This window comes from Hipposideros armiger, unplaced genomic scaffold (genome assembly GCF_001890085.2).
Source record: "Hipposideros armiger isolate ML-2016 unplaced genomic scaffold, ASM189008v1 scaffold_249, whole genome shotgun sequence".
In the NCBI taxonomy this organism is placed as follows: Eukaryota; Metazoa; Chordata; class Mammalia; order Chiroptera; family Hipposideridae; genus Hipposideros; species Hipposideros armiger.
In genome coordinates, this window is record NW_017731599.1 from 1,257,293 (window position 1) to 1,270,152 (window position 12,860).

The 12,860-nt window shown below is 36.6% G+C and overlaps 1 protein-coding gene across 1 annotated transcript in view; it reads right to left on the reverse strand.

Moving 5' to 3' along the window:
• CDH8 (cadherin 8) overlaps window positions 1–12,860 on the reverse strand; it is a gene marked incomplete at its 5' end in the record, with an annotated part of 226,665 nt that overhangs the window by 61,050 nt on the left and 152,755 nt on the right. The window contains one exon of the mRNA XM_019655891.1: window positions 5,552–5,673. Within this exon, the coding sequence (XP_019511436.1) occupies window positions 5,552–5,673 (122 nt within the window). The remainder of the gene's footprint in view (window positions 1–5,551; window positions 5,674–12,860) is intronic.

The following is a 12,860-nucleotide window of genomic DNA, read 5'->3' on the forward strand; positions in this document are numbered from 1 at the left end:
ACAGGCAATGTCACCCAGGCAATGGCCTTACAAAGTCTGCTCACAGTGGGAAGCACTGTGAGAGTCAAGAAAGTGCAGGGACCTGGGCACCTTCAAGAACAGACTTTGATACCCATCTTTGCCACTTTTCATGGCCTCCGGTAAGACCCTTACTCTTTTTCAGCCTCAGCTCCCATAACTGTAAAATGTGATTGTAACACAAAACTCTGAGATCAGTGATGATTATACATAGATATTTGTACATATTATTTTATTCATGTAAGCATGCAGCTTTTGCAATCATTTGTCTCCATCTCCATTGCCCCTACCTTAGACCAAGCTACTGTTATCCTCCACATTTACAGCCTCCTTACTGCTCTTTTTGCTTAATTGTAGGTGTGTGTGTGTGTGTGCACGCGCGCACGTGTGTGCGCAGATTTTGTTCAAACATAAAATGCTTTTCGTCCAATCTCATTCTTGCTTATTACATTATTATTACACTTGCTTATTACACTTACTATGCTTAGCCAGAGATGTCTTCAATTCTACAAACAAACCAAGGTCTTTCTCCCTTCAAGGTCTTTGCACAAGCTTATCCTATTGGCTAGAAGGTCCTTGCTGCCACTTCTGGCATGCCTAGCCCGTTCTCATTTTTTTTTTCTCAATATCAGCTTAAATGATACCCATTTAAAAAGTAACTTTATCTAACAACACTATATAAAATAGAGCTTTGCTTTTTCTTTGTTTCCCACTGACTAGTGGCATTAATGTTTTCTTCAGTCCAGTTTTCAAAATTTAAGTCTATTATTTATTCATTCTACTTTTTTATAATCCCTCTTCCTCACTAAGCTCCATTACAGAGAACACTTTTTTGTCCATTTCATAGTTTTGCCCAGGTCATATTACAATAGTTTTATAGATGCACGATAAATGTTGTTCAATAAATGAATGATATTTCATTTGAAAAGGTTAGCTTGTGCCCTGTGTGTCTGTGAGAACAAGTTGTTTCCATGGTAATATCTGAGAAGCTAATTATTGAAATATTTGTCATTCCTGAGTGAAATGAATTACAACCATGATTTAAAATTTTTGTGAATATTCATTACATGCCAAGTTTTGGCTAGATACATATCTAGACATATAGGCTATTATCTTTTCTGTTTTGGACCTGTGATATTCCTAAGATAAGCAAACTTTATATGCTGCAGTATTAGTCAGAGAAAGAGGGATTAAAAGAGGCAAACCAAAGTATTTTTTTTAACCCAGACATAATTAACTTGATGCCAAGTAGTATATTTCAACTTCTATAGACAGTGAAGAAGCTTAAATTGTACTCCACTAGATTTATTTATAGTAACAGGGAAAGTTCCTTCCTGAAGGAAAACGAGCTGAAGTAGTCTGTCGCGTAACTAGTTCTCAGACAATAAATATTCTCTGAGACTAAACGAGAGACGTTGAATCACACCTGCAAATACATTTCCAGTTCTGTCCCTGCCTCATGTACCGTCTGGAACAAATGAGCCTAATTCTACCTGTATGGAAAGCAAGAGGCCAGTATCTGAAACAGAATCCTAGAAAGACCTTCTGAAGGAGATAAGATGTAGAACAGAATTCTGGAAGGCCCTCCGGCCAACACTGGTCACGGAGGTTCTCTAGTTCTCTTTCACATTTGGTCCCGGCTGTGGTGTTATTAGGCACGCTGAAGGAAGACGCTAATTTCTCCACACCTGTTACCTATCCCTCCACCCATCCCCCAGATTGCCATTCTCTTCAGACGGAAAGTGTGTTATCCCCAGCTGACTCCTTTTCAGCATTTCACAGATGTTTCCTGTCTCTGGTGGAGCATGTCCTATGTAAGAGGTCTTCTCAATAGGATAGCTCCATTTCCCTGATCTCCTCAGCCTCCTTTCCGCCTGGAGGATTTGAGGAATTTTCTTGCAGTTCTATTATTTCTAATTTTATTACGTGCGTGCCAGAGAAAAAAGTCTATGAGGGGAAAAGTTGTTTGCCACAAAGATCCCAGTTTTGAGCCAAGTCCTGGCACATAGTTTGTGTTCGATAAATATTTACTGACTGACCAAGCCTACCATCCTAGTAGACATATGAACTACTAACCATATAGTTTGCTTTCTAATCCTGAAATAGTCCATCCTTTCACTTCTGCCTTGGTCGTGAGAGAGGAGTAAGTGGAGAGCATTTTTTCCTTCTTCCTGTTAAACTGAGGGCCAAGTAACCTGTAGACGATGCTATCATACCATCATTGGACTAGAGACTAAAGAGACACATCATCTTCTATCTTTTGACTTAAGATAAATTACCTACAACTATTGGAAATTAAAAAAAAAAGAAATAGAAGTAACTAGTAATCAGAAAATACCATATTGACATTTAGTTATATAATGGAGGGATTATTTAAAATGATTCTAATCAAATGAGATTCACATTGATTTTATATAATATGGACTCTGAACTATTTATCTGCATCATGAGTGGCTCCTACTCTCTTAAGGGAACAAATTCAAGAAAATGTCATCTTTCACTACAGAATCATGAGAAGGTGGTAGGGGCAGTTATTATTTGGAATTCAACTTTCAAAGGGAGTATATGCCAATTTTAGCACAGATGTACCATGAACTGGAAATTTCTATCTAGAGGAAAGTGACCCCACTCTCTTTTCTTTTTCTTTTGTTTACTTTTTTCTTTTCTTTTCCGTTCTCTTCCCTTTTCTCTGTCTTTCTCTTCCTCCCTCCTTCTTTCTTTGTTTAAATGAATTCAATCCAGTGGAAGAATCAAGCACAATAGAATTATAGTAATACCTTGGTTTGAGAGTATAATCTGTTCCAGAAACAAACTACTCGTCTTGCAAGACATCGCTCGTTTACCATGTTAAAATGTATTAGAAATGTTTGCTCATCTTGCAGAACACTCACAAATCCAAGCTACTCACAATCCAAGGTTTTACTGTATCTCTGTTCATGTTGACATTGGCTTTCATTTTGTGAGCTGTTTTGAAAACCTCCCTACAGAGTCTCTTCCAGTCCAGACATTTTTAGATTAGGTGCTCTTAATGTCCTGCCTTGATTATTGCTAATGATCCCTAGCTGCACTTATTCCCATGAAGCTGATTCCCTTTGAATTCAACCTTAAATCCATACCTTCCCGACAAACCAGGCATTTCAAAGTCGCCTGCACTCCTTTCTGTGAGGCTGTTGCAAAGTAGACATTAATTGTTGAAAAACATTGAGTGACTATAAATTTAGTGCTAATTCAGTTTTTGACATTTATTTTTTCATGAGTGTGTGATCATCTGATAATGAATATTCTAATTTCAAAGTGAGTCAGTGGTTTGTGTGTAATAGGAGTGATAATTCAAAATGTATCTATGTTGAACCTAAATAAGTAAATGATAGTGTAAGTAACCAAGATGAATTTTGGAAAACATTAAACATAAAAATGAGATACTGAAAGCCATTAAAAGTGACCTAGGGATGATGTAATGAAGCAAACATTAGTTCTGACTAGCACAAAGAAATCAGAAAATTCAGGAGTTGTTTGAATAACTACATGTGTATGAACGAGTCAGCCATAAGTCCAAAAATCATGTTGAACAACCAAAGAACTGATCTCTTCATGTAAAAATGAGCTCTAACAAATGTGTCTAAACAGATTGATTTGAAAATAAGCTAACGCAGTGGACACACACACAACATAAACATTTTTTTGCACAGGAGTCTTTCGTTTTGATTTGCAAAAATCATAAAACAAAGAATCAACTTTTCTGTTTTATTTTGACCTTGCATAGGAAAGGTGATGAAATAATGCATTGTTTTTCCTGAGGATAAGAACTGTTGAAGAATCATTCAAACTTTGGAAACAGTCAAATTCATCAGGTAAAACTCCAGGTTCCTGGAGTTCCAAAGGCATGCATGTCAATATCATAAGTGAAGCCAATGTTGAATTTTTGAGTATCAATGCCATGGACTCTCTAAATGCATGTGATGAGTTTTGCATGAACAATGGAGTTTTATTTAAATTCTAATGCATTTGACAGGTTCTGTGTGATTGAAAGCAGCTGACTTACAGGTTTGTGATTGGCTATATTACACCAGCAATGACCTGGCTCACACACCATATCCTTGAAACTGACCTGCACAGATTTGTATATTTTTATCAATTCTCTCTGCCAACTCAATCCACCAACTTAGCTAAATGATATTTACTGCTCTCACTCTATATAAATGAAAATACTCAAAACATGAATGCTAGAGGGCAATTCCAAAAGATGAAATTAAGAAACATTTGAACTAATGCTAGAATGTTAAAAAAAAAGTATATTAGTGTGAAAAGTTAATGCTTTGTTTAAACAACATTTATGTTGTCTAGGTGCTTAAAATTAATCAGTTTTATTATTACAATTTTAGCTTTGCTCTGTGTGTGTATCTTATTTTGGTACATGGAAACAATGCTAATCCTTCAGATATGTGAGAGTGGTCTAAGAGAAAATGTCCATTGTTTTATAGGACAGTAACACATTGATTTTTTTTATAATAATTAAAAGTATAGAGGTACAGTGCTATTCCTTTCTTTTGGTGGGAAAAAAAAATCTGATTCTTGTCAGGTAAACTGCTCGTTTGGCAAATAGTAACTTTAATTCCTAACACCCACATGAGGTACAATAATAGTTGGATTAACAACTCCAGTGTCATGCTGTCATCTGCTGTTTATTTAAATTAAAATGTCACCATCCAGAAATAAATTAGGAAGTTGAAAAATGATAAATATCTCAAACATACAGTACTTTGGCACCTTGTTAAAATAAATCTATTACATTTGTGGTTTTTAGAATTTTACACAGACTATTTCCATTTTGACATTAAGTATAGCAGGTTTTGTTTTTGTGTTTCTTGCTTACAGCTCTCTTCCCCCTCCCTCCCACCCAATTTCTCTTCCTTCCCCTTCCCTTCCCTTCTCTCTCTCTCTCTCTCTCTCTCTCTCTCTCTCTCTCTCTCTCTCTCTCTCTCGTTCCTATTTATGCTCTATGAGACAGGCAGAAAAAATTCCATCAATACACAATTCAGATGCTTTGCTTGCATGTCTAAAACATGTTGCTCATCTTATATTTATCTAAACTATCTACATTGTTACAGATTTCAAAATTTACTTCGTACAACCGGTCACCCTGGGTTCCACAATCTTATGTTATTCCTATGTTTGCTATGAAACAAGTACCCCCCCCCCCCACCCCAGGGCCATTTCCCTTGCTTCCTGTCATTTGAAGTTTCAATTTGTGGCCTCATCCCTTTAATATCTCCCCGAGATATTTTAAGATCGTTATTTGGCTCTGGGCTCACAGCACAGCAGGGTACTCCACTTCAGGAGCCAATTTGGTCATAGTAGGAAGAAAACTAACATTTTAGAAAGAAAACTACTCCCTCTCAGCTCCCACTTGGATGTTTCTTGCCTGTGACTTTACAGATCATAAAGGATGCAAATGCACACTATAATGCAGGCTAATCAAATATGAGACAGTTGTATACAAACATATCAGCATTAACAACATGGAGATATTTACTTGGCCGGGTTTTCCATTTTCACATAAAAATGCCTCATATTCGGATGCGAATTCAGGGGCGTTGTCATTGACATCCAGCACTTTAATAGCAACAGGTACTCGTGATATCTGACTGTGGTTCCCTATGGGAAGGAAAAAATAACATCAGCATCGAGGGTATTTCATTTTAACGTGCAACTCAACTTTCTTCTTGAAAGCATGTGTGTCTCTTTCAACTTCGCTTAATCAGGGTGTTTTCAACATGGTGATTATAAAATCTGACCACTCAATGAGGAAGAATAGCAAGTGCTTATCTGCTTACAAAAAAAGTGTAAATTATTATTCCAAACACCATTTGCTGGAGCTTAGCTTGATAAAAACCACCTCTGAATAATTAAAAATGCTTTCTTGATGAAGAAAGTTTTAGTGTATTGATAAAGTCCATTATACAAAAGAAAAAAATGCTGTATGCAACACAGATTTATTTATTTTGGGTAGAACACAACACATTTTTGCACGATCTTGTTTGGCTGGCTATCTTTTAAAGATGAACATCAAAAACCCAGCAAAAGGCCTGAACTAAATCAATTGCTGAGAGGGTGTCCTTAACAATGATAAAAGGGATAATCTTAAGGATGGGGAATCATATCTTTTATGAATTTTATTTTTTATTAAAAATTGACCTTGGGATCTTTTGGGATAAGATAAGCCCAAGTCATTTTAATATTGCTGTTTTCACAAAGATTTTCATCAGTGTAAACAGATAATAATCTTTTAATCTTTCCAGGTCAGTTCCAATAGCAGAGAATTTAATACATAATCCTTAATCCCCAGGTCCTTACATTTAAAAAGTTATATAAATACACGCACACACGCGCGCATGCGCACACACACACACACACACACACACACACACACACACACACAAATCTGGTCCATTAATACATTGCTGACAGGGGCCATGTGATAATTTTTCAGTTGTAATAAAAAGAATACAGTTTGACTCTGACTGCACAATATTTTGATCTCTTGTAAATTATACAGAATGCATTGCAGAGGGCCAGTTATTTATTTGTGTTTCTCTGGCACTGAACATTTATAAGCAAGCCAAGAGGTGGAAAGTGTTTGACTTTTCAATGTGAAGAAACACGCTTTCATTTGATATATCAAATCTTTTTTTTTTTTTGCCAATTGATTAAATTCAGACATCTAAAACCTTTAAATACTCATTTTGGTGGGGTTAAATATGCAAGTATTTCTAAAGCACACACCAAATGATCATAGCCATGTTACAAATTTATAGTTGGTTTACCCCACTGGCAATGCTACAAGATTTAAATTTAGTTAACTACCAAGGCTACCCTCCAATATTCTAATTTGATTAATGCTGGATGGGTGATTATTATCCTGTGGAATTCCAACCACCTCAGTAATGGAACATAACCTCACTTGTCAAAAATCAAGCCGATGGCCTTAAGCGTGTCACCCGATATTTCCTCTTTCTTTTACTCTCTGAGGTCTAATAAATTAATGTATTCTTCATTCAAAGAGGAAGGACGCACTTCCCAAGTTTCCACTGAAGGACAAGTTTTTAAAAAGTAAAACTCATGACCCTAAGATAAGGAGTTTATATTTTATGCTTTATCTACTTGAAAAAGGTAGATATAAGGTATATGGCATTTGAAACAAGATGTGATTATATCCTTAAAGATTTATGATTATATCCTTAAAGATTTATATCTCTTTTGTACCCTGACCATGAGCTGAAGAACAGCTGCTGGAAAATAAAAAGGAAGATAGTGTTTGCAGTAAACAAACAATGTTTGGAGCGCCATCTTTCCTCCTGCTGCCTACATGATCCTAAACAGGTTATCTGACCTCATTTTATTCCTGAGGAAGCTCAAGAACTTAACATGTTGGTTACAGAATTGTGATAAATATTATATGAGAAAAAATTAAAAATGCTTAGATAACATTGGATGTTTCAGCCCTTACCTTTGTAATTGTTGGCACCACCAGCACCAGGCATAAGGAGTGTTTTCTACATACAGTCCAAGACATTTCACATAATTCTATCTCGTTTAGCCCTCACTAAAGACCTAAGAAGTAGTAACACGATTCTCGTATTTTAGATGGAGACTGACACTCAAAGAATCATATGCCTTTCGCAAGATTACTCAGTTAAAAATGAACTCCAAGATGTAGTTTTGGCATTCCACACATGACCATTTTCACAGTATTATATCAATGACATCCCCAACAAAATATATTTGATTCATTTTTTTTTTGTTGTTAAAGTAAGTAATCACTGCCATTTACTCAAGAATGCTTAGAGGCTGGTTTTAAATACTTAGCTCAAGTTTGAACACTCTTTGAATTTTGAGTCCAAATATCAAATACCAAGCTGGATATATCTCATGGGTTGTACCACCACCAGTATTCTCAGATTTGCATTAATAGTCAGCAAGGCTCCCTGAGAAATGGCACAATTTAACTTGCACATTTTTACTCATGGTGTTATTTCACCCAAGCAGAGTCCCTGTATTTGATGACTTTTATTTTGTAATTATCTGTATTTCAGCTCTAAGAACTACTATTGATTATTTATGCATGTATATAATATTCATTCTTTCCATTCCACATCCTAGACCAACTCTTGTGCATATAAATAGGAAGCTTACAGAAGCTTCCTATTACTATGTTTTTGTCTTCAATTTCTCTAAACATTTAATTAATAAACAGCCAATGGTCAACAGGGACTTAATAAACTACATATACATAATAGTGAATAATAAGCTTCTAGTCTTAGAAAGCTGCAACTACAAGGAGAAGCTATCATAGTCCTTAAATGTGATTTTGCTCCTTGGGAAATGAAGAAAATGCTAAACTTACTGAGTCAGATTCACTGACAACGGTTGATTGGGCCAAGTCTACAAAAATTGATATTTTCTTCCCTCTTTCTCATGCTGCATGTACACACACACACACACACACACACACACACACACACACAACCCCTACAAGCAAACACGCATATACAGATTTTATTGTCACAGTTTTGGCAAAAAGATAATTATGCCAAGGCCCATGTTCTTAATTTTTCTCTCTTCTCTTTTCTTAATCTCACAGTTACAGTTGCATTTGTCTCTTAGATCTAGATGACCAGCAGATGATAAAACTCAAGCATATTCGATGGAGAAGGTCCATGAGTTTTTTTACTGGGATGACTTTCAACATTACAGTAATGTAAGCTTTCTCATATGTAGTATCTGGGACAAGGTGGTGTTTAACTATCCAGGGGCCCAGATCCCTAGAATAACGTCATCTAATTTTTTTGTTAGCCATAACGTGGGACTGGGAGCTATCATGTAATACTATTAGATTATAAAGGATGGAGAATGTTCTTCAATTCTGATATTTGTCTCAGTAACTACAAGTAAATGCTTTAAGTATAATGGACAATGGGCTTTTGTAAATTATTATATTTTGTACTTTGAATTGACGTGTGAAATACTCAGAACCAAATTTGGAACCCACCTCTCGTAGCTGTAAAGAATCTCACGGTGCACATTTTATATATTATGTTTACCCCCAATTCAATGTATTTATTTTTTATTTCAGATGTTTCTTATTCAAAAGTTCTCAAAAGAAATAAAACAGAAAAAGCTGGCAATCTGATCAAATGCACAGTTCAAAAGTGTCTTTTGGCCTTTAACAAGGGGGGGACTACAGAGTTATCTTGAACTAGTCGTTACATTTATTTAAAAATTCTCCAAATGGGCTAAATTGATGTCTTCCTAGGTAGTTGAATTGGACACATTTCTACATGTTTACTTTTAATTTACTAGTTTACAGTCCACCTCATTAATAAAATAAATTTAAAAAAATAAAACCTAAACTATATACCCTGACATTGAAAGTGATATGCTAGTGGAGTATGATGAGACAGAATTTCTGTAGCTTTAGTGGTTATGCAAAACGTGCTGGGCAGTTTCTCCTACCTAACCAACCATAATAGAACCCCTTCTCTTTCTAACTGTTGAATTCCTTGTTATCTTTGAAGATTCAGCCCAAGCTACATCTCTTCCCAAAAAAGCCCTTTAACACATAATTCAGTTATTTATTATTATTTTTTTAGACTTGTGGCATGACAGCATAAGGAGCTGTCACCCAAAGATGGTAGAAAAATGTTATTTTTTTAAGTTAAAATCCATAGAAAAGGTCCTAAGGGCACACAGAAAACACAAAACCAAAAAATAGTACAAGAGAGTATATAGTATTTGAACCAAGATGGGCTCACTGTTCCCCCACCCTCACAGCTCAGCAGGATTGGAAACAGCCTCCAGAGGAACACAGCCACGAATGCAGGGTCCCTCTCTCCCAAGCTGTTACTTGAGGGCTATCTACCCAGGAAGGGCAGGACATTAGCATTTCTCATCCTGCCCAGGTACCTGTTGCTGAGGCTAAGTTCTGGGCAACTGCAGGCTAGGGATGTTTTCTTCCACCAAGTCCCTCCTCGTTGGGCACAGTGTCACTGGGAACCCTGGGGCTCTGATCACCCTTGCCACGGCTCCTAAGGGGGAGCTTTCATGCTGAGAGAGGACTGAGGCTACCACCTCCCCGTCCACAGAACACGCAGCTCTAAAAGCAGAAGTGTCCCTTAGAAAGACACTCCAGAGCCATGGCTCAGGCGGTGTCTGCGGACAGGTGGGGGAAGCAGAAAGCAGAGAGCTCTGAATCTCTTATAAGGGAACTGACTTCATTTGCGAAGAAGACATCCAAGCCTACAAATGATCTCCAAAGTGGAGGCTGTTGTGAAAGACAGATGGAAGAAGACACGGGTAGATCTAGTAGATAGATTCATCGGAGATTAGAGGCTCAAGTGTAGGCCAGCTAGCAGCCAGAGAGAATCAGGCAGGCTCAGCCCAGAAAAGCTAAGGTTTTCCTGGGCTGATACTGCATAACTCCAGTCTCCACCTTGATCGCCCCAGGGCTGCCTCCTCCTCGTCCCGTGTCGCCTAGTCTTCTAAGAACACTTGTTATTACATTTAGGGCCTACCCAGGTAATCTGGGATGATTTCATCTTAACATACTTAACTTAATTACATCTGCAAATACCCTTTTCCAAACGTCATATTCACACAGGTTCCTGGGGTTAGGACATGCATGCACGTATCTTTTTGGGGACCACCATTCAACCCACCACATTCCTTCTTCTCGAAAGCTAGGACCTTTGTGACTGAATAAAACAATACTATCACAAAACTACTCTTGTCTTAGAAAGTAAGGGTATCTACAATTAATTTAGCAGTGCGTGCTTCTCTGAATTCATTTTTCAAAAATGGTATAAGATTTAAGGAGGTCTAACTCATAACCCTTCGAGAATTTTGATACCCTTTTGTCATTCATTCATTTATTTTTTTCATCATTCCTCTCTTTAGTTGTTCGATAACTATTTACATCTGTATTCCCAGTTACTTATACAAAACTCCTATAAGCAATGAATCTGCAGTAGTCAAGGAACTACCCCATGATAATGGCTTGTTTATACCCTCCTCTACATTACATATTATTCCTTTACAAAATGCTATGGGAAAATACAGGAAGGAGAGAGAGATATTTTCCTATGTCACAGAAAATATTTAAAAGAGGGGAATGGCCTTTGAATTAGCTTTAAATAATGAGTAGAAATATCCTAGATAAAGAGAGGTGGACAAACCTTTCAGATAGAGTCAGCCACATGTATAATGTGGCCCAGAAGCCTGCAGACCATGCCGCTACCAAAACAATCAGTAGCTTCAGTGATAGGAGAATCCAGAGAAGTGGCTGGTGGTGGTGACCTCAGGACAGAAAGCTGAGGACAAATCAAGAAGAGTCTTCTTTTATATGATAATGAGTATGAGCTATTGGGTTGTTGGAAAAGTCATGATGCATTTTTGCAACGAAAAACATAGTAAAAATAACGCATGACTTTTCCGACAACCCAATATATCATGTGATCATTGGGAAGCCATTGAAATATTTCTTAAAATTTAAAATTTTAAGTTAGCAATAAAGCAGATTGGCAAGATAAATTATGGTTCATTTTATCTTGTTTTCCTAATTTTATGAATGTCCCAGAAATTTATTATGAGTATTTCTTGAAACTGTTAAAAAAAAAAAGCAGGGGGGAACAATAAAATAAAAAAGAAACTAGTACCTCGTGTCTTCAAAATATCCCCCACAAGTCTTTTTGTTATCTATATTAAATGAACATGCATGATTAAAATGATTGTAACTTATAATTTTCAACACAAGTGTCATATTTAAATGCTGCAAGTTCACGTTTATCTAAATTAATGAAATGATGGCAGTTCACATTTTTAAAGATATTATAGAGCAATAAAATTAATTAGATAAACTTCTAAGAAAATTATTCATGTCCTTTGTGACTGGCCCCAAAATGTTTGCCTTTCATCTGATACACAAACATTAAATATAAAGATATTATAATTAGAAACTTGATTATCATTCATTAAAGATTAATTTTCTAAGCACAAGAGATGTGACAAAGTGGTCTAGAAGGAAAATCCCATTTCAGTTGGCCACAAAAGTCAGATTGTTTTCACATCGGATGAAAGAAAAGGCTGAAATGGCACCTAGTATAAACATCTCCTTGACTGCAACCATTTGAATCATAGTGACTTCCTGTCACCTCTCTGTCACATCGCCTTATGAATTGCCCATTAATTTTGCCCTTTTATAATCAAAGGTAATGGAACACTGCCAAGCCTAAGTTACTAGGGGATTTGCTTCTAACTAGTTTCCGTGAGCTGCTGCTTCTGCAGGCATCGATTGAAAAAAACAGCCTCTCCTTTTCAGACTGGAAGAGAGAAAAAAATGATTCGACAAATTTAGATATACTGGTGAGGCTCAATAAATAATTCTTGAGCCTTCTACAAGCAGAAGGGTGGAAGGCATGAGCAGTAAATTACCATCAACAGGGGAATGCAAAATAAGGGAATTTATAATTGAGCAGGGGATGGAGGTACAGTGGATGTTTATAACATATGAAGATGTGAACTGAATATATGATAGAACAGATTGCAATTTAGGATGTTTAAAATAAAACTGATGGGAATTTGAAAGGTCTTGGGAAATAATTTCAGGAGTGGATTTAGGCTCTGTAGGGACTCAAGGTAAAACTTTTGGAGGTGCGTTTTGCCCACAAATGGCGTGATAATTTCTAAATCACTATGATAATTTACCAATCCATAGATATTTAGCGTAGTAACAAGTTAGAATGTAATTCACCCATGGACACGAGCAGGGTAGAAATGCTACGAGGGAT